We start from the raw sequence: 21605 nt of genomic DNA on the forward strand, positions 1-21605 counted from the left end.
AAACCTTAAGCCGATATGAAATAGTTGATTTAATAATTTAATTAATGTTCTAAAACTTCTCCTTACGTGTGGACTCAAACTCTTCCTTAATAACTAAGGTCAAACACGGAGAATACAATTAATTGAAATAGAAGGTGAATGACGAAGACAAGATTCAAACTCACGATCTTTGTTTTCATACCATATTACATCACCACTTATCTCAAAAGATTAACCTGATAAAAAATAATTGATTTAATAATTTAATTAATATTCTAACAGACTAAAAACGCCAATTTGAGCTAGGCATGTAGCAACTTGACACTTAAGCACGCTCTATATATATATAGGATGAGATTGAAGAGATGGAACGTCTTTAGAAATGGTAGAAGACATACATATCTAATTTTAGACAGACTGAATCCCCTATTTATTACATGAGTTGTAAATGGGTAAAAAAAAAAATGTAAAGAATCAAAAACATCTTGGTTTAAAATATTTAGTTCCATTATTACTATTGACAGTAGAAAAAATAAAAAGTTAAGATTCTCCCCATTTGGCCAAGAGTGACATAAAACACGCCCCAAGTAGAAGTGCAAAATTTGCTCCAAGTTGGAGCCTAAAATTGCATAGCATTTTTGGATTCATAAAGTCAGCTGCAAGAAGATCAACAAGTGCCATGTAAATCAAAATTCCAGCCGATGTTGCTAAGAGAAAACCTTGAACTACGAGTGCCGTTGAGCTATTCTCGTTGTAGATTTTCGATATGCCAATGCCAACTGCTACCCCTGTTGGGGTGGTAAGGGAGAAGAAAAGTACCATAATTGTGACAGTTTGGCACTTGTATTTCGCCTGCGAAAAATAAATATGCCTTCATTGATTTGAAATTTTGAATACATGGTCAAGCAAAATTTGATTTTGATTTCAAATTTAGAAAGATATTGTGATTGCAATCTAGTCAAATTTTAAAAAGGAAAACATATACGCCTGACAAGGCCGAAACCCTCAATTGGGAGGGGAGAGAAGGTAGTGAAAGGCATGTGATATTTTCTACCTATGTATTATTTTGCTCCTACAAGCTTGCATGCAAACAATTACGTATTGTGATATATTAGTTGGAGCATATCAAGTCAATTGATCATCAAGGGAGTAGTTATTGTTAGTTTATTTTTATTGGCTGTATTCTGTTGACAAAAATAGAATTTATTTTTATGTACTATATCTCTTAGAGTTATTTGTGTTGTAACCGTTCAACCATTTGAAGCCTAGCTAGAGGAGCTCTAGTTAAAGGGATCAAATGAAGAACTCTCCAGAAAGGTCTAGTAGAGAGGTGTTCATGTATAGGTACTTGTTAGAGTTCAAGGTACAACTAATGCGAAGGTATTATGAGTACAACTGTCTTGTAACTAACTGTTTCTTTTGTTAGTTGATTTCTTGGGTTTGGCTACTCCGGAATGGTTTTTCTCTTTGGTAATTTGAGAAATTCTATAATAAATCTTGAAAAGAAAATTCATGATGCAAAACTCATTAAAAAGATTTTAAGATCTTTTCCTGAAAGGTTTAAGATTAAGGTTACTACCATTAAGAAAAGCAAAGATCTTGATAATATAAAAATTGAAGAGCTTGTAGGTTCTCTTCAAACTAATGAGTTTTTCTTGCCTCCTATCAAAAAGGTTAAATCCATTGCTTTCAAGGTTACAAAAGGTAAAAGTAAAAATTCTTATGATGATGAGGATGAAATAGCCATGTTTGCTAGGAATTTCAGAAAATTAATGAACTCTAAAAGGTTTAAAAATAAAAAAATTTCTAATAATTTTAAAGGGGACCCCAAAGGTGCTAAACAAGAAAAAGGTGAAACTGGCAAAAAGGATCCTCGTGATTCTAAGTGTTTTGAATGTTGAGGTTTTGGTCACATCCAAGCAAATCGTGAAAATCTCAAGCAGGCAAAAGGTAAGGCTCTCAATGCCACTTTTAGTGATGATTCTGATAATGAAGAGACTCCAGGTAATGACTCTAATTTTTTTAGCCTTTGCTGCTAAATATGATAGTCCTCAAGAGTCCAATGAATATTACTCTAAGAATAGTAGTTCAGAAGATGAGAAAGATAAGCTTGAAAAGGTTTACAATAAGCTATATGTTAAATTCATGAAGTTAAGAGAAGTAAACCAACAGAATGTGAAGAAGCTTAATCTGATTGAGATGGAAAGAAGTAAGTTAATTGAGAAAATTAAATGCTTAGAAGATGAATTATTTGAATCACAGGTGCAGTTAGAAAAATTTTCTAATGATAAGTTGATTCAAATGTTAAAAGGGCAAAAATGTTCATCTTATAAAACTGATTTAGGTTTTGATAAATTTGATGCTTCTAATATTGCTTCTACATCAAGAACTGTCTTTATGAAGCCTTGAAGAGCCTTAGAATGTCTGTGTAGACAAAGGTAAGGAAGTTATTATTTCTGAGAATGCTAACATAAAGCCTACTGTGCCTGTTTTAAAGCATTCCAGATTAAGAAGTCTGCCTACCTTCCATCAATGTGGCGTCTTTGTTCACATTCGACCACACTATTATGAGATCCACTCTCAGAAGTCTCGGATCAAGAAGCAAGAGCCAAAGAAATGTAAATATGGCACTAGACCTTCCAAGACTCATCATGCTCCTCAGCAAAAACGGCAATACCCCTAAAGGTTTGTTCCCACTTACCATCAAGGCGGCAAGCCTCGTGAGCCTGAAGATAATCACTTCTATGAAGGATTATTTAGCATGATGAAGAATGTCCTAAACAGATTGGACAAACTGGACAAGGGTCAAAAGGGCATGGGTAAGGAAGGATGAGACCATTCACCCCTTGAGGGAGAGTGGACTCACCTAGAGGTAGGTGAGTACATGGCATGCCTAGGATCATGGTTCCTTATCCTAGAGTATGTTTGGATCTATGCATTGCATCTTGCATTTATTGTCATATATATATTTTTATGTTTTACACCACTGTCTTGATTTATCCTCATATTTTTCTTGATGTTTTGAGAGAATTTTTGTAAGTTTACTGGAGGATGACAGAAACAGCACGCCGGGCGGCTGATTTTTTGTTTTGGTTTTCAAACCTATCTTAGGGGCAAGTTTGACTCTTCTTACATGCTAGGATTAGTCTTTTTCCCTTGATCTTTTTCTCTTAAAAGCATGTTCTTGTTTCATTTTGTTTACATGTATGTTTTCAATTGCATGTGTGTTTTTTTTATATAAAAAAGGGGGGGGGGGGGGGGGGGGATGCAAGCAGTAATTTTATTCTTTTGTTAGCTTTTCAAATATCTCATGTCTTTTTAACTGATATCTCAGTCTTTGTGCATTGATGAAATATTCTTACATATACTTGAGATGTTTTCGCTTTATATCTACTAAGTTTCTCTGCCGCATTTGAAAGTTGATAATTTATTCCTCTCATGCGATGAATATATTGGTTTATTTTTATTGGCTGCATTCTGTTAACAAAAATGCTTCTATATCAGAGACACCGTAATTCCAGAAGATTTATTGCAGAATATTTATTCCAGAATGGAAATGACTAAGCAAGGCAAGATTTGCACAGAACATCACGAAGAAGGAAAGGTTCTCTTGAAGGAAATATTCTGGAGATTTTACAACTTAACAAAGTCAGTTTTCCCTGCAGATCGTCCAGACGGCTAGAAGTAGCGTTCGGGCGCCAGCCATAGAAAGTTAGAGTTCGATACCTATTTGGACAACCCATTGGACGTGAACCACCGTGAGCTCCTGTTCGCTACCTGTCCAGACGGCCTAACGGATGCGAACCACCGAGAGCACCTGTTTGCAAGGATGTCCGGACGCAAAAGTGAAGTCTACAAACGGAGAAGCTTTTCTCTGCATCGTGATGATGCTAGGTCAAGCCATCTAGACACCCTTCAGCAAAACATAGGGTTTGTTGTTTTCCGTCTGGACATGTGATGACTTGTCCGGACGTCGCCAAGAAGAAATCTGAATTTGAGCAAAATTAGGATTTCTTAAACTTATTTAAAGGGGCTTCTAGGCATTGTTTCTTTAAGGATTCTAAATAGAATTCCAGTGTCCAAAGAGAATAGAGTTTAGACATAAATTGTTTTATCTACTATTTCTCTTAGAGTTATTTGTGTTATAACCGTTCAACCGTTTGAAACTTAACTAGAGAGGAGCTCTAATTAAAGGGGTCAATTGAAGAACTCTCCAAAAGGGTTTGGTAGAGAGGCGTTCAAGTATAGTACTTATTAGAGTTCAAGGTACGACTACTATAACTCTAACAAGTACTATAAAGGTATTGTGAGTACGTGTAACTAGTTATTTCTTCTATTAGTTGATTTCTTGGGTTTTGCCTCGGAGTGGTTTTTCTCTTTAGTGCAAAGAGTTTCCACTTCGTAATCAAATATATGTATCTATTTCTTTATTGCTTTACATATTTGGTTGCATGCTTGATTGCGGTTAATTTTAGGAGTCTAATTTTATTTTCAGTTATTTTCATGGCATTATTACTTTTATGTATCTTTGAAGCACAATTTGGTCGCAAACTAAGTTTTCATTATTTTCCAATTCCTTACATACCAAAAGTGTAGTGCAACAATTGATGGGGATGAGAAAAATGTAACCATTTAGACTTATGTGTCCCTAGATGTCGACTACTAAGGTCCAACCATCTTATGTTCTTTTTTCTTTTTCTTTTTCTTTTTCTTTTCTCTTCCTACTTTAGCTTTGTTCTACTTGGATTTAGATTTCCTACAATACTTAATTAATGTAACACCCCGCTCCAAAAACATGATAATTAAATTTAAAACTTGGAGTTTAGTGGATGATGATGGGAGGATTAGAATAAATGAGTAAAATAAGTTAATAATTAACATGAAAGTTGATGCAAGAGGTTATTAAAGCAAATGAGGTCTCAAATACTTGGAAAATTTTCACATTGAGAGATCCCGTTTAATGGGATATGGATAAAGCCACGTGTTCAAGATTTTAAAATTTTGTTCGAATGAGGTTGTCTGTGCATGCAATTCAAATATGTCCAAAACGTGAAAATGAGGGTAGCTAGGGTTTTTAAGGCATGAAGCCACCCCTTTCCCTTCCTCTTTACTCGACCAACCACATAGAGAGAGAGAGAGAGAGAGAGAGCGAGAGCGAGAGAGTGAGAGAAAATGAGAGAAAAAAGAAAAAGGGAGGGAGCTTGTGGTATTCTTGGAGCAAGGAGGTGCAAATCAAGTTTTAAGGATAAGAATCTTAGCTTTCTCCATTTTCCTTTCATGAAGTTTGAAGTGATTTATGTGTTCATGGAGTTGTATTTCAAGATTATGATGCGTATGTATGAGTGTCTATGAAATATGTGATGTATTGGGTTGAAATGGTGGAAGAGACCTCGTCCATGTAAGGAGTTGGAAAATGAGATGTGTGAGCCTTTGTGTTGTAGGTGTTGTTATGTTTAAGTGTATGCATGAGTTGTTTGGAGGTTGGTTTGTTGGGAGAAATGGAGTAAATTGATGATCTTTAGTTTTGAATGTAAAGGGTTGTATTTTTTTTTTTTGGTAGTTGAAATGGTGTTAGGAAGGTTAAGGAGTGATGATTTAGTGTTTTGGAATGTTAAGAAAGTAAAAAGTGGAGGAAAAATAGATGCATGGGTTCAACAACACAGTGTATGGCTACTAGGTCGTTTATTCTAGGTTGAGTGAGCCACTCAAGGCAAGCCTTGGTTGATCAACTACGGTATGCGCTAGCGTGTATTCCTCGTGGCCATGGGATGTAGCCAATGCAACAACACACGGTGTGGGGCTATCAGGTCGTGTATTCTAGGTTGAGTGAGCCACCCAAGGCAAGCCTTAGTCAATGAACTAGGGTACGTGCTAGCGTGCATTCCCCTCGACTATGGGGGTATACCAGGAGGTCCTAACGAGCGTGCAAACCTCAATTGTATGAGTAGGCCAAAGGGAAATTTAAGACTATTGAGAATGTATAAGCATGTTTTGTTATAAGCTCATCAATTTTAGGCATGAAAGTAAAAATGTTATAAAGCATGCTTTGTTATATAAATTACGTCACCTTACATTTTTAAAGAATACACAAGTATGAGTAATTTTGTGAACTCATTATCTTTGAAGGACATTGATGTATAAAATGTTTTTCTGTGTTTATAACAATGGTTTATCTCATGAGTTACTACCATGTGATGTTTATTTACTAAGCCATGGACTTACCCCTTCCACCTTTAAAACATTGATTTACAGTGGACACGGAGTTTGAGGTCGAGCAGGAAGACCAAGAGGAAGACACAGCTACCTAACTTATTGTGGTTATTGTGTTTAATCTCTGCAAAGAGGACCTGGAGAGCTTGACATTTATCAATATCATCCTCTCACTTTGTGCTGTGACAATATAGGTACTACTTAACTGTCAATCCCCTTTTTCATGCACAGACTAAGTATGTCGAGTTAGATTATTACTTTGTTCGTGAAAGAGTATCTCAAAAGAAGCTTGATGCTTGGTTTCTTTCAAGCAAAGATCAAATTTAGGAATATCAAACATATTGATGTACCAAAGACAAAAGAAAAGATTAGGAGTTAGCCTTTTATTAAGAGTGTCACCTTGTCTTTTGGTATTTCATTTCAATTCAACTTCTGTAACCGTTGTTATGTGTATTCAACTTTTGTAATCACTTACATGTATGTAACGAATATAAACTCTCCAAAGATTGTTTGGAGAGCTTACAATTTTTTTTTCACTCAGCCACAGAAATTGTTTCCTCATTAAGGTGGTCATTAGAAATGTGTATAAACAAGAGTGTCATTTTATTTATAATGTCTTTTCGAAGAGTACCTGAGAGATGCATCCGCCGAGTCCCATGCCCTCAAAAAACTGATGAAAACTCAATGCTGTTATCAGAGGCTTGATTGTCTTTGGACTTCTAGAAGCACCAAGCGATACCCCAATAATCACCGAATGAACAAGAATCCCCAACTCTAAAATCTGTACAACATTATGTTTGTGTATACAAAGTCATGTTTTAAAAGCAAAATTCTTTTCATACGATGGGTTTATCCCCATAAATAAGAGCACAAAGGGAGCCTGTGGGGTGCCCACTACTACTACCACTTCTTCACATAAGTATCTTTTATTATTATTATTATTATTATTATTTGTTAGGGATAAAATTAACCCTAGAGACACGTGGACTCAGAAACATCTCAGATCTATGTCTCGAACATTTATTTCGGTCAGCGAAGAAAAGATTGCCTAGGCATAAATAGATCTCGGAGGCAAAACGACATCTCGGTCCTAACACTCCAGGTTACGGTATATGGAACATCCCGAGATCTCCTAGTCTGAATGGAGCGAGCATATCTCGGATATTTGTGTCTCGGAGTAATAACGTCTCGGTATGATATATCCTCGGGGTGATATCTATCGGATGTGTCAACATCTCGGACTTACATAGCCCCGTTGTGGTACAGATATATCCCGAGATCTCCAGGTCGGAGCGAACACGTCTCGGATATCATCGCCTCGGAGGTTAGCTGAAATGTGCTACAGACTTCTAAAAGGTGCCATGCGCCACGTCCGTCTTAAAGTGAGATAAAGATAGAATCCCAGAAGATCAGGGATAAACTACAGATCCATAATTTATGGGATAAAATGGTTATTGACATGGAATCAAGTTTAAAGAAGTACAAACGCGATCAACTACGGACTTCACACTCCTACTCGAATTCCCTGAGGATATAGTTAAAGTTCAACCAGGCTAGGACTCAAACTCCTAATCCAATTAGGTGTCAAGAAGATCCGGCCTATAAATAAAGACCGTCACATCAGGTATAAAGACACGAATTCTCTAAGCTCCTGAAATTAATATTCAGAATACTCTGCAGAAAACTTTTTAGACTGACTTAGGCATCGGAGTGGGCGTGGTCGGCACCCCCGACGAGTTGTTTGTTCATTTTTGCAGGGTTGAGGTATTCGGTAGAAATCAACAGCGAATCTTCAGGCGACACGTCACCATACCGGAAACTGTACCAACATTATTATTATTATTATTATTATTATTATTATTATTATTATTATTATTATTATTGTTATTTTAAACAATATAATTAAGGATGTTGATAATTGTATCTGTAGTTTCTAAAATTACCATTTAATTAAAATTTAATACTGATTTATCACAAATCCACAAGAATAAGATGCGGATGTATATTGGGTTTTATGTATGTTTGTAAGTAGTGATAACTAAGTAAGTAGTATTGGCCCCAGGCTTCCTCCATTTCTTGTTCAATATCCATTTCAAAGAACCTAAAGCCATTGCATAGTCGGGTTTTGTTTTTTATATGACTCGCAGATTCGATAAGAATTTAATACGAAATTAGCGGGTTTGACTTGAAAAGTATAAGCAATTTAATTAAATTGGTCGGGTAAGGGTTAACCTATATAGTCTTATACGCATATTTCGACACAATTCGAACCCGATACGCGACATAATGGATGACAATGTTTGACACAACTCGCGAATCCAAAACAAAAGTAGCAAGTTAGAGTAGAGAGGTCTGATAACTGGTTTAATTAAATAGGTTGAATTGGAATTAATTTATATAATCTTTATACTCATACTTCGATATAACCCAAATCTGACATGACACCAATAGGTTTTACCACGTTGTGATAGACTTTGGCCCTCGGATTAGTTATTCTTTCATTGGGAGGGGTCCATCTGATTATTGGTGGAGAATTATTGTTCATTCAACTAAAACATATGTCCAAATAATTTATTTCTGACGTTCTTTAGAAAATCATAGAGGCACCACTTGGTAAACAAGACAAGCTGCCTATATTATTTTATATGCATAAAAAAAATTACAAATTTTTCAACAAAGCAATGAAAATTTCTTATTAAGACGTGTTTTTATACAAGGTTCTATTTGAATATTAGATGTAATTAAGGCTTCATAAATGCTGTAAGACTTTTGTATAAAACCTTGTGCTTGAATAATATTGTTCTATTAGAATATTAATTGACAAAACATCCTATCGGTATGACAATAAGATGATCTAGGAATTGAACATCCGGTGTTCATTGCAAAGTTGAATTTGATCCGTTGGGATTGAGAATGATTTCCTGATAATTGCCAAATGATACGTTGCGATTGCGCCCTAAAATAATTTGAACTCAAGCCACATCCATGATGTAGTCGAGCCGAGTCCAAATAGGCAATATTCGACTCGGTTTGGCACGACTATAACCCTAGTTAGGAGTGGACGCGCAATCACTCGTTTCTATCTTTTTATTTTTATTTTTGAAATAATAAATTAGCTTCTACACCTAAAAAAAATAAGGACATCTCAAAAGAGTCCCGTAAGAAATGAATTACGTTTTTTTTTCATAGAAAAAGTTGTTGTGTTTTATTTTTCAAAAAGTATTTTGTGTTTTAAAAAGTGGATTATTTGTTAAATTTTTATTAAAAAAAGTATATTTTTGTTTTTGAAAACAAAAGTATTTTTTGAGAGAATTAACATTCATAGCCTTGTTTCATCATTAGGATGCTTTTTAACTTAACAAACAAAAAAAAAAATGATGTCCCTCTGTTCTAAAAAAACAAAAATACCTTTAATAAAAAAAAAAAAATCAAAATTTTCATTTTAGAAAACCAGGTGGGTCTTCACACAAGACCCACAGCCACAATGAGTTCCTTCTTTCTTTTTAATTAATAGGGGTATTTTTGTCTTTTTCTTAAAAAATTAAAATTATTGTCTTTTTATTGGACAAAAGAAGACCATTGCTTAAAATATATAGTAATAATAATAATAATAATAATAATAAATCTACTTGTTTGGCTTGGTGTGGGAGAGAGATAGAGAGATAGAGAGGATAAGCTTCATAAACCAAAATTGGGGACTTCAATTAAAAAAAAAAAAAAAAAAAAAAAAAAAAATGGGGACTTCGACGACATACCTGAGATATTATGCGATGCCGGACAAGTTCCGATGAATCCAATCTCTCTAATACAAACGCAACACCATGAGCATGAGCACCATGTTCATCACTTTCCTCTTCATTTACACCCAATGGCTGAGCTTTCCTAAGCTCAGACCTCTTCTGGTACCCAGTAACAAATGCTTCCATCATCAGAGTCCCAATAGCCGACAGCATCGCGACAAAACCCGCAAACGGAAACTTCCTCCACGGATTCTCACTCAGGCATGGGCTCCTTAAACTTTCATAAGCATCAGGAAGTACGTGAATGAACCCGGTCGCCAAGATTACTCCGGCTGCGAAGGCCTTGATAAGGAAATAAACATCTTTCTCTGGGTGCAAGAATGTTATCTTCTTCACCAAAAGTGGAAGAGAGACTCCTAGTGCGCTAGCAAGGAGGATCGAAGCCATGCCAATTAGTTTGTATTTGAGTGCCTGTGCTTCGGAGTTGTCTCGATCTTCTTCTTGGGACTCACATTTCCCCTTTGAAGAAACTAAAATGGGGCCGACGAGGAGAGTGAGTGAAATGATGGTTAAGAATTTGAACGAGAAACTTTGCAACTTTGTCATTCTTCAAGATATTCGTAATTAAGCAAGAAACAGGATTCAAGATAATTTAGCTCTGGTGAAGCTGAGAGAGAGAGAGAGAGAGAGAGAGAGAGAGAGAGAGAGAGAGAGAGAGAGAGAGAGAAACCAAGTAGGCAAAGCCAAACATATCTCATATAAACAACTTCATAGCAAGATTCCTTAGTGTAGACTGTACTCTGTAGAGTTCGAAGGGTACGTACGTATTGGGTGTTTATGTATTTTTGTTTTTGTTTTGAAAAAAAATGTTTTAGGTAAAAGTTGTTTTTATATTTTTAAAAGTATTTTGTGTTTGGTTTGTTTGTTAATATTTTTATTTTATAGAAGAGAAAACAAAAGATTGAAAACAAGAATTTTATGTAAGAAATCTTTCAATAAAGTGGCCCATATGTTGTATGATATTTAGTGTGATTTAATTAATCACATATTTAGGGTATTAGGTGATTTATTCCAAATAATAATTTATTTGTAGAATTAATCAAAATGAGAATCAATTTTGATTTTCATTCTTTGGTGAGAATAATAAATAAGGTAAAAATTCTGACCAAGGGTTTCTGATCTAGTACTATAAGGAAAGCATGTTTTCCATCAATAAGGCATCAGTAAGCATAGATCAAAAGATTCATCTCTTTACTAATAATTATTTTCAGGTTTCCATTGTTGAGATTCTCTGATTAGCTTGAACAAATATGACTGAAGGTAATTATATATGAATTATTTCTGCAGCGTACTTTTAGCATAATAATTGTTTTGTATACTAACATTTTAACACACAGAATGCTTTTACAAACCCAGAAAAAACAATGATGGTTTTATTAAGAGTGTGTTTGGCACTGCGATTTTGTAGACACGAAGTATGATTTTAAAACAAATTGTAGAAAATGTATCGTTTGAGAGTGCATTTTTTAAAAATTGCGATTTGAAAATATGTTTTTAAATCGTAGGAAAAAAAAACATGGTTTTTTTTTTAAAAAAAAATGTACGATTTTAAAGATTAAAATGCAATTTTACTAAATGCTTAATTGAGTTTTTAAAAAATTATATTTTCAAATCGCACGTTTTAAAATCGTTATTTTTAAATTACAGGTTTTGAAATTGCAAACCTAAACTAACGCTAAGTGCGTGGTAATGGAACATATTAAGGTCTCGTTTGGTTTGCGGAATAAGTCCTTGGAATAGAATGACTATTCCATTGGATAGCTATTTCTTTATTTGGTAGGGATCTATTCCTTGGAATAGCTATTCCATGAGAATAACTATTCTCTTATGAAGAAGAATAGCTATTTAAAATGAGAGGAATAGCTATTTCTCTTATTTTTTAGAAATTGATGAAAAACAGAAATTGACTTCTAAAAATAAATAGCAAGTGTGTGCAGAAAGTGTCAACAAAAATAACAATGCGGAAAATAAATGACACAAGGATTTTTGTTAACGAAGTGGAAACTCAAGATGAGAAAAACCACTCTGTGGCAGCCAAACCAAGGATATCCACTATTCAGAAGACAAAGCTAGATACAAAGCAGTAACACTCACATACCCTTGATGCAGTAGTCGTACCTTGCTCTCTAACGTGTAACCCAACATGAACGCTTTCCAACCAGGTCTCCTACCTGAAGGGTCTTCAATGGAATCCTGTATCTTAGGGCCAACCCCTAAGATAGACTTCAGTTATAACACAACAACAACACACTTGCAATGGCTTGAGAGGCAAATCAGCTCTGATAACTTCACAAAATAACTCTGAAGGAATTCAATACCGAATTCTTGCAGTTCTCAATGCCCAGGAGCCTCTATTTATAGGCTAAGGGTTCAAATGGGTGACTGCTGTAATATGTACGAACACCGTCCGGACAGTGAACTTGAGCCATCCGGACGGACAACTATGCGACCAGAATTTCTGAGATTTTCGCTGAAAATCTTTCCTGTTTGAGAGCCGTGTCCGGACGATGAGGCACTGTCGTCCGGACGGTCGCATGTCCACTGCAAGTAATTTCCATATAAGGCTTTTGCACGTCCGGACCAAGGGGGATGGCCGTCCGGACGATTGATCTTCAACACGTAATTTTCATATATGTGGTGCGCGTGTCCGGACCATAATAGGCAGGCGTCCGGACGGTTAAAGCTAAATCCGCAATTTCTATATCAGATGCACGCGTGTCCGGACAATGGCAGACTAGCGTCTAGAAAGTTGTATTTGAGTTGCGATTCTTGCCTTATGTATGAGTGCGTTCGGACGGTTGCATCAATCTTCCCATAACTGAACATGGAAAGAATCTGAAGCTTGGTCGAATACTGAGAGGCGTCCGGACGGGCTGCTGAGACGTCCGGACGGATGCAAGCTGGAACAGAAGCTTCTCGATGCAGTGAGGGGTCCGGACGGATGATGCTAGGTCTGTCGGGTGTCCAGACGGTGTGGTACATCATCCAGACGGATGGAACAGTGGACAGATGGGCGTCCGGACGGGATGGCACGGTCGTCCGGACGGCTGGCAGGGAACCGACTTTTCTGGCTGCAGAATCTTCTGAATAGTGGAATCCCTTGTAAAACAGCATCTTTACATATAAGTGATTTTGTCCAAACAGAATGAGGCCAATCACAAACTAACAAACTCCCCCTTTGGCCATTCTGGAACAAAAATCACTTGACCTATTTGGAAATACATTTTCGGTCCAAAAATAAAAATTACTCCCCCTTTTTGTCACAAAGGGATAAAGGGTAAAACAGAGTAATAAAAGATCATAACTGGAATAAAAATTACTCCCCCTAACGGTCTCAGAAGGACCAGGGTAAACAGAGTAATATAAGTCAAAGAGTTTTAACATAGCAAAATAGAAATTAAATGTCTCAAACAAAAAGACAACAAAAACACAGTAAAACAAAACTCAATCATCATCTGCCATAGGTGCAGTCCTCGGCGCATCATCCTCATCATCACTACTGCCCGGATGACAATACTTGAGGCACTCCCTGAGATCCAGCTGGTTCTGCTCAACCCTCTTGTTGATGGAGTGCACCTCCTACTGCATAGAGGTGATGGACTGCTGCATGGTGCTCATGCCTCCCTGAATGGCAGCTAAGGCCTCCATTATTTGTGAAAAGTTGATCTCTGGCTCTGAAGGCGAGACTATCTGAGAGGATGAAGCCATGTCTGGAAATCCGACTGGCATGGCAGCAGGGATGGGTACCTCATCATCGGAGTCATCTCTCCGCAGCTGCGCATTATACTTCATTAAAGTCTACTTGCTGATGGGCTGCTGAATCTTCATCTTCGATTCTCCAGTAATGTTGATGCCAGACTGAAGAATGATCTGAGTGAGCAGGCAGCCAAAGGGGAGACCGGTATTACCCTAATCACGGGCCTTCAACATAACGTTCATAATATGCTTGCACAGGCAAAAAGGCAAGTGGAGGTGGATGGCATAAACGAACTGGGCCTTCTTCAGAATCAGGTCACTGTGCCTAACAACTGGCCATAGGTTATGCTGCACTATCTTGGCCAGCAAGCGATGAGAGGGAGACAAGGCGCCGATCCGGATGGTGGTAGCACGCTCTTCTCCCTGTAAAACTGTATGGAAAAACTCTCGGAGATCGTCCATAAAAGGAGGAAGCACCACCTCATTATAAGGACTGCCGGGCAGCTCAAAGACTGGTACTCCGATGAAGTGACTGATGATCTGGGGATCAACAGTGATGATCTGGGGATCAACAGTGATGATATGCCCGTCAACAGTGGACTGCGGTACCAACCTACGATCATCATCCTACGCCACCTCTAGGTTGGCATAGAAGAGTCCGACCAGCCTGGTGAGGACAATGCAGGCACAGGTATAGAGGTATCCCCAGTGGTAAGTCTGGATAATCTCATAAATATTATCCAGTGGAGGCACCATGATGTCAGATCGGACCACATTGCGCTCAACAATGACTGTGCGATCCATGATTTTGGTTTGGAGTGTGCTCCTCTCTTCCTCAGTCCTCTGGCGGACCCTGTGCTGGGAACTGATTGCAGACATGAAGCTGTAAAAAGAAACCAACAAGAATTTGCAAAAAATAATCCAAAAATATTCTTGTTAGGTCACAACAAAAATTTGGCAGAATAACAGCATAAAACATCATTATACAATCAAGCCCAACACAGTAGAAAAATGCATCTAAAAAAAACATTCCAAAACAAAATAAAATTCTAACAGTTTAAAAATAACTAAACTGAAAAGAAAAAGATTGGAAAATACTTGGAATGTGAGAGTAATGTGTAAAAAGACAAGAGAAAGCAATATAGAGCCAAAAATTCACTGAAAGTAATGCACAAAATGCCAAAAAGGGAGATTTTGGTGGGGTAGGGTGGAGTATACAGCGCCCAGGGGTATATATAGCTCCTGTGGGGTCCCCGTCCGGACGATGAATTAATGTCGTCCGGCCGTTAGTTGCCGCGCACGTCCGGATGACTAAGCTTCGCCCGTCCGGACTCCAAAAAAAATATCGTTCGGACAATGAAAATCCACCCATCCGGACTCCAAGAGAGACTGTCCGAACGCTTCACACTAAAAAAACAGAAAACTGAGGAAAATTTGCAAAAAATCAATTTTTCTTAAGTCAATTTCAGAACACGCATGTATAATCTACTGATAACACAATCATAGAACATCTCAAAACTAAGCAAATATAAAAAGGAGAGTTGAGATGTTAATTAGCACAAACATTTTCCTGGACAAAGAAAATTCAAATAGTCAACTCAACTCATGCAATGCGTGTGTGTGTGAAGACTTTAACTCACAAGGTATGACTATCATAGAGATGACAAAGAGCAACTAGATTTTCTAGACAAAAGAGAAAATCAATGCAAGATTAGTTAAAAGTCAAACCTTATAACTTACTAGGGCCTAGGCACCCTTATCTGATACACTTCTCCTGAGATGCAGCACCTAAGTGTTTTACTTGTACCATGAAGGACAAAGTAAAAATTTTACTTGCACGTAGAGGGCAAGGCATATAGCAAATTCAGCACATAAGTAGTGAATATACAATTTAAAGCACATAATGCAAATGATTTACTGCTTAATTCTTATGGTGCTGCAACCTAGAGAGAATGCCAGAGTTTTTAGGTTCTAGGTTCAACTAGCATGTGGTCAATTTGGCCATCTTATCAAAGATCTCTTCTCTTATCCAAAAATTCTAGAAACACAAAGTCAGAGAAGGAAAGATATACCTTTAGGGGAGTCGTCGATATGGCACATTTTTCATCGCATGAGAAAAGAAGATATCCTACTTTTGTATATACAGGAAAACACTTGGCAAATTATAGTCAGAAACTCTCAAATATATCTAAGCAAAGTAAATTAATACCCAAAGAATTGAGATATCAGGAGAAAACACATGCAATTATCTAATATGCCAAGAGAAAATTATCCTGCAATTCTCCCAATTTTTTTTTTTTTTTTTTTTTTACATTATTAAAAAGAATGCAATATGGAAAAACATCATATGCAAGGCAAGATCAAACTTGATGATGCCAATACAGAAAAACAGTCGCTCGACCTGCTTTTTCTGTCCTTCCTAACAAGTACCTGCAAAATTCTCTCAAGAGAAATAGGGGGCAAGAACACAAATGGTTCCTAGATTGCATGCAAAATATAACAAGCAAGATAAGCAATCAAACCTGATGCCGTAGGATTAGGAACCAAATCCTAGGCATGAACACCCAAACCTGCTAGGTGCGTTACCGTCCTTCTTGACCCAAGCCTGCCTTCCTGTGGGTGGTTGTTGGCAGGACATCATCCACTCCATCATGCTCTACATCCAGATAGGTGGCTTAGTGTGATATTGATCTTCTTTCACCTTCTGAGGCCTTCTAAACTGCTTGGATTTGTTCTTGGAGGTGCCACTGTGATTGGCTGGTACAAATCGCTGTTGAGGCAGCTGATGCTGAGGTGCATGAGACCAAGGATCTTGATATCTTGGTACCTGATGATAAGGAGCCTAATACCATGGAGTCTGAAACTGGGCTGGAGGTCTAGTGCCATGATTAGCTTGTCGGGACACTTCTTTCTTGGCCTTGGCTTTCTAAGCCTTCAAGAGGGAGCACTGAGGACGAACATGCCCACTTAGACCGCAGTGATGGCATATGGGAGGTCTTCTGATGGAATGAGGCTTCTGAGTGCCTAGAACATCATCGTTGACCTTGTCCTTCCCTTTATCTTCAACAGTGGGAGGAAGCTTTGGGACTGTAGGTTTCACAAATACAGTCTTTGAAGTAGAGGGAGCTACATACCCGAGACCAGTCTTGTCAGTTGGGCTCTTCTGGATAAACAACATACGAGTCAGCTTCTCATTAGTGACTCTTTCTAGCTAGAGCTGCGTCTCTAGTAGCTTTTCCTCGAGCTCTTGTATTCTGAGCAGCAATGAACTCTTCTCAGTCTGCAAACTGTTCAGATCATAGAGGTGCTGCTTTCGACCTTCCCTCAGCTTCTTATACTCTATGTAGAGTGTCTTGTAAGCCTCATTGAGCTCTTCCCCATTATCACTATACTCCGAATAATAAGAATCTTCCTCCTCAACATGTGGGGCTACAAAGGCCAGAAATTTCTCAGACTCTGGAGCTTCTTCTTCTGACTGATCACTGAGAGTCACATTGTAAGCCTTTTGCTTGCCCTTCTTAAGGTTCCCGCAATCGTCTCGGATATGCCCAAAACCTGAGCATTCAAAGCATCTGGGCCCTCTGGGATCCTTCTTTTCTTCTTCCTCAGGTTCAGCTTCTCTGAGAGCTTTCTTCACTTTTTTAGAAAACTTCTTTTTGAATCAGTCGTCTCTCATAAGTCTTCTGAAATTCTTGGCTAACATAGCCACAACTTTTTCTTCCTCCTCAGAGTCATCTTTAGATGATGCTTCTACCTTCTTTTTGGAAGCCTTCAGGGCAATGATCTTCAATTTCTTGACCGGGGGGAGAGACAACTCATATGTTTGAAGAGATCCCACCAACTCTTCAATCTTCATCTCTTCTAGATCTTTGCTTTCTTCAATGGTGGTTACCTTTATCCTGAAACGCTCAGGCGAAGATCTTAGAATTTTTTGGATGAGTTTTACATCCGAGATAGGCTTCCCAAGACTCACTATGGAGTTTCTCAGGTCACTCATCTTGGAGTAAAACTCTCCAAATGTCTCTTCTTCCAACATCTTAGTCTCTTTAAATTTTGAAATCAACATTTGAAGTTTGACAGATTTTACAAGTTTGGTGCCTTCATATGTTGTATCCAAAATTTGCCGTGCTTCTTTGGCTGATTTGCAATTAGAAATTTTTGCGAATTCAGATGGTGAAAGTGCTTGGCACAGAGCATGGAGGACTTTATCATTTGAAAGACGAGCGGTTTTTTGAGGGACTAGTTCGAGTGTTGCATCCTCTAGTTTAGTCCAACCAGTTTCAACAATACTCCAACAGTCAATAGATTTTAAAAAGAACCGCATATGTGCCTTCCAATAGCCATAGTTCGTACCATCAAAGGCAGGATCATAATTAAGAGTTTGAGACATTATAATAAATAGAAGTCAAAAATAAATAACACTCAAGAAATTAATCTTCTCAGAGTATACCAAGCTCTGATACCAATTGAAAAACGAAAATTGACTTCTAAAAATAAATAGCAAGTGTGTGCACAAAGTGTCAACAAAAATAACAATGCGGAAAATAAATGACACAAGGATTTTTGTTAACGAAGTGGAAACTCAAGATGAGAAAAACCACTCCGGGGCAGCCAAACCCAGGATATCCACTATTCAGAAGACAAAGCTAGATACAAAGCAGTAACACTCACATACCCCTGATGCAGTGGTCGTGCCTTACTCTCTAACGAGTAACGCAACACGAACGCTTCCCAACCAGGTCTCCTACCTGAAGGGGTCTTCAATGGAATTCTTTATCTTAGGGCCAACCCCTAAGATAAACTTTAGTTATAGCACAGCAACAGCACACTTGCAATGGCTTGAGAGACAAATCAGCTCCAATAACTTCACAACATAACTCTCTAAGCTCTGAAGGAATTCAATAACGAATTCTTGCAGTTCTCAATGCCCAGGGGCCTCTATTTATAGGCTGAGGGTTCAAATGGGCGACTGCTGTAATATGTACGGACGTCGTCCAGACGGTGAAACTAAGCCGTCCGAACGGACAACTGTGCGACCAGAATTTTTGAGATTTTCGCTGAAAATCTTTCCTGTTTGAGAGCTGCATCCAGACGGTGAGGCACTATCGTCCGGACGTCGCATGTCCGCTGCAAGTAATTTCTATATAAGGCTTTCGCTCGTCCGGACCAAGGGGGATGGCCATCTGGACAGTTGATCTTCAACACGCAATTTCCATATCTATGGTGCGCGCGTTCGGACCATGATAAGCAGGCGTCCGGACGGTTGAAGCTAAATTCGTAATTTTCATATCAGATGCACCCGCGTCCGAACGATGGCAAACTGGCGTCCGGACGGTTGTATTTGAATTGCGATTCTTGCCTTATGTATGAGCGCGTCCGGACGAGAATCCACGTCGTCCGGACGGTTGCATCAATCTTCCCATAGCTAAACATGGAAAGAATATAAAGCTTGGTCGAATACTGAGAGGCGTCCTGACGGGCTGCTAAGACGTCCGGACCGATGCAAGCTAGAACAGAAGCTTCTCGATGCAGTGAAGGGTCTGGACGGAAATACACGTCGTTCGGACGGATGATGCTAGGTCTGTCAAGTGTCCAGACGGTATGGCATGTCGTCCGAACGAATGGAACAGTGGACAGATGGGCGTCCGGACAGGATGGCACTGTCGTCCGAAAGGCTGGCAGGGAACCGACTTTTCTGACTGTAGAATCTTCTGAAACACTTCTGAAAAACGAAATTCCTTGTAAAACAGCATCTTTACATACAAGTGATTTTGTCCAAACAGAATGAGGCCAATCACAAACTTACAATTTAGATTAGATCTATGGGTGATCACCCACATATCTAAGGTCCAACATTTTTTTTTTTTAAGATTTGAGTTTTTTTAAAAAATTTACGTAAGTTTTTTTAGTAATTTTGGGTGTTTTCCAATTGTGGTATATGTGTTGTCACCAAATTAAGGAATTTGAATCATTATTTCATTTCACTCTTTCTCATTCTCAATAATAACAATTTATTTTTTTAATAAAATATCTATTCCGCAAATTAAACGAAGCTTTAGATGATATCTAATGTAAAGCATCATTTTTTTTTTTACATGTATGTTTTCAATTGCATGTGTTTTTTTTTATATCAAGGGGGGGGGGGGGGGGGGGACGCTGGTAGTAATTTTATTCTTTTATTAGCTTTTCAAATATCTCATGTTTTTTAACTGATATCTCAGTCTTTGTGCATTGATGAAATATTCTTACATATACTTGAAATGTTTTAGCTTTATATTTGCTAAGTTTCTCTACTGCATCTGAAAATTGATAATTTAGTCCTCTCATGCGATGAATATATTGGTTTATTTTTATTGGCTACATTCTGTTAACAAAAATGCTTCCATATCAGAGACATCGTATTTCCAGAAGATTTATTACAGAATATTTATTCCAAAATGGAAATGGCTGAACAAGACAAGATCTGTACAGAATATCACTAAGAAGGAAAGGTTCTGGTAAAGGAAATATTCTGGAGACTTTACAGCTCAACAAAATTGGTTTTCCCTGCAGATCGTTAGGACGGCTAGAAGTAGCGTCCGGACGCCAGCCATAGAAAGTCAGAGTTTGATACCTGTTTGGATGGCCCATCTGACGTAAACCACTGAGAGCTCTTGTTCGCTACCTGTCTGGATGGCCCAACGGACGCAAACCACCGAGAACACCTATTTGCAAGGATATCCGGACATAAAAGTGAAGACTGTAGACGGAGAAGCTTTTTTCTACAATCACCCGGACGCTAGGTCAAGCCATCTGGACACCCTTAAGCAAAACATAGGGTTTGTTGTTTATTATTATAATAATAATAATAATAAATCTACTTGTTTGGCTTGGTGTGGGAGAGAGAGAGAGAGAGAGAGAGAGGATAAGCTTCAAAAACCAAAAGTGGGGACTTTAACTACAGAAAAAAAAAAAAAAAAAAAAAAAAAAAAAAAAAAACGGGGACTTTGACGACATACCTGAGATATTATGCGATGCCGGACAAGTTCCGATGAATCCAATCTCTCTAATACAAATGCAACACCATGAGCATGAGCACCATGTTCATCACTTTCCTCTTCATTTACATCCAACGGCTGAGCTTTCCTTAGCTCAGACCTCTTCTGGTACCCAGTAACAAATGCTTCCATCATCAGAGTCCCAATAGCCGACAGCATCGCGACAAAACCCGCAAACGGAAACTTCCTCCACGGATTCTCACTCAGGCATGGGCTCTTTAAACTTTCATAAGCATCAGGAAGTACGTGAATGAACCCGGTCACCAAGATTACTCCGGCTGCGAAGGCCTTGATAAGGAAATAAACGTCTTTCTCTGGGTGCAAGAATGTTATCTTCTTTTACCAAAAGTGGAAGAGAGACTCCTAGTGCGCTAGCAAGGAGGATCGAAGCCATGCCAATTAGTTTGTATTTGAGTGCTTCGGAGTTGTCTCGATCTTCTTCTTGGGACTCGCATTTCCCCTTTGAAGAAACTAAAATGGGGCCGACAAGGAGAGTGAGTGAAATGATGGTTAAGAATTTGAACGAGAAACTTTGCAACATTGTCATTCTTCAAGATATTCGTAATTAAGCAAGAAACAGGATTCAAGATAATTTAGCTATGGTGAAGCTGAGAGAGAGAGAGAGAGAGAGAGAGTAGGCAAAGCCAAACATATCTCATATACACAATCTAATAGCTAGATTCCTTAGTGTAGACTGTAGAGTTCGAAGGGTACGTACATATTGGGTGTTTATGTATTTTTGTTTTTGTTTAAAAAAAATTGTTTTAGGTAAAAATTGTTTTTTATATTTTTAAAAGTATTTTGTGTTTGGTTTGATTGTTAATATTTTTATTTTATAGAAGAGAAAACAAAAGATTGAAAAGAAGAATTTTATGTAAGAAAT

At 38.0% G+C, this 21605-nt stretch overlaps 1 protein-coding gene and 1 pseudogene across 1 annotated transcript; both read right to left on the bottom strand.

Annotated features, from left to right (window-relative positions):
* Window positions 1–382: 382 nt before the first annotated feature.
* On the bottom strand, window positions 383–10614 carry LOC133869537 (zinc transporter 5-like). Its single transcript, XM_062306561.1, has 3 exons — window positions 9945–10614; window positions 6821–6970; window positions 383–831 (listed from the first exon to the last, which is right to left on the bottom strand). Exons 1-3 carry the CDS (start codon window positions 10533–10535, stop codon window positions 520–522), a joined length of 1053 nt encoding a protein of 350 aa, XP_062162545.1. The 5' UTR covers window positions 10536–10614; the 3' UTR covers window positions 383–519.
* A 3906-nt stretch (window positions 10615–14520) lies between these two features.
* On the bottom strand, window positions 14521–21345 carry LOC133868988 (zinc transporter 1-like; annotated as a pseudogene).
* Window positions 21346–21605: the final 260 nt, after the last annotated feature.

The sequence above is a fragment of the Alnus glutinosa genome, chromosome 5, assembly GCF_958979055.1.
Source record: "Alnus glutinosa chromosome 5, dhAlnGlut1.1, whole genome shotgun sequence".
In the NCBI taxonomy this organism is placed as follows: Eukaryota; Viridiplantae; Streptophyta; class Magnoliopsida; order Fagales; family Betulaceae; genus Alnus; species Alnus glutinosa.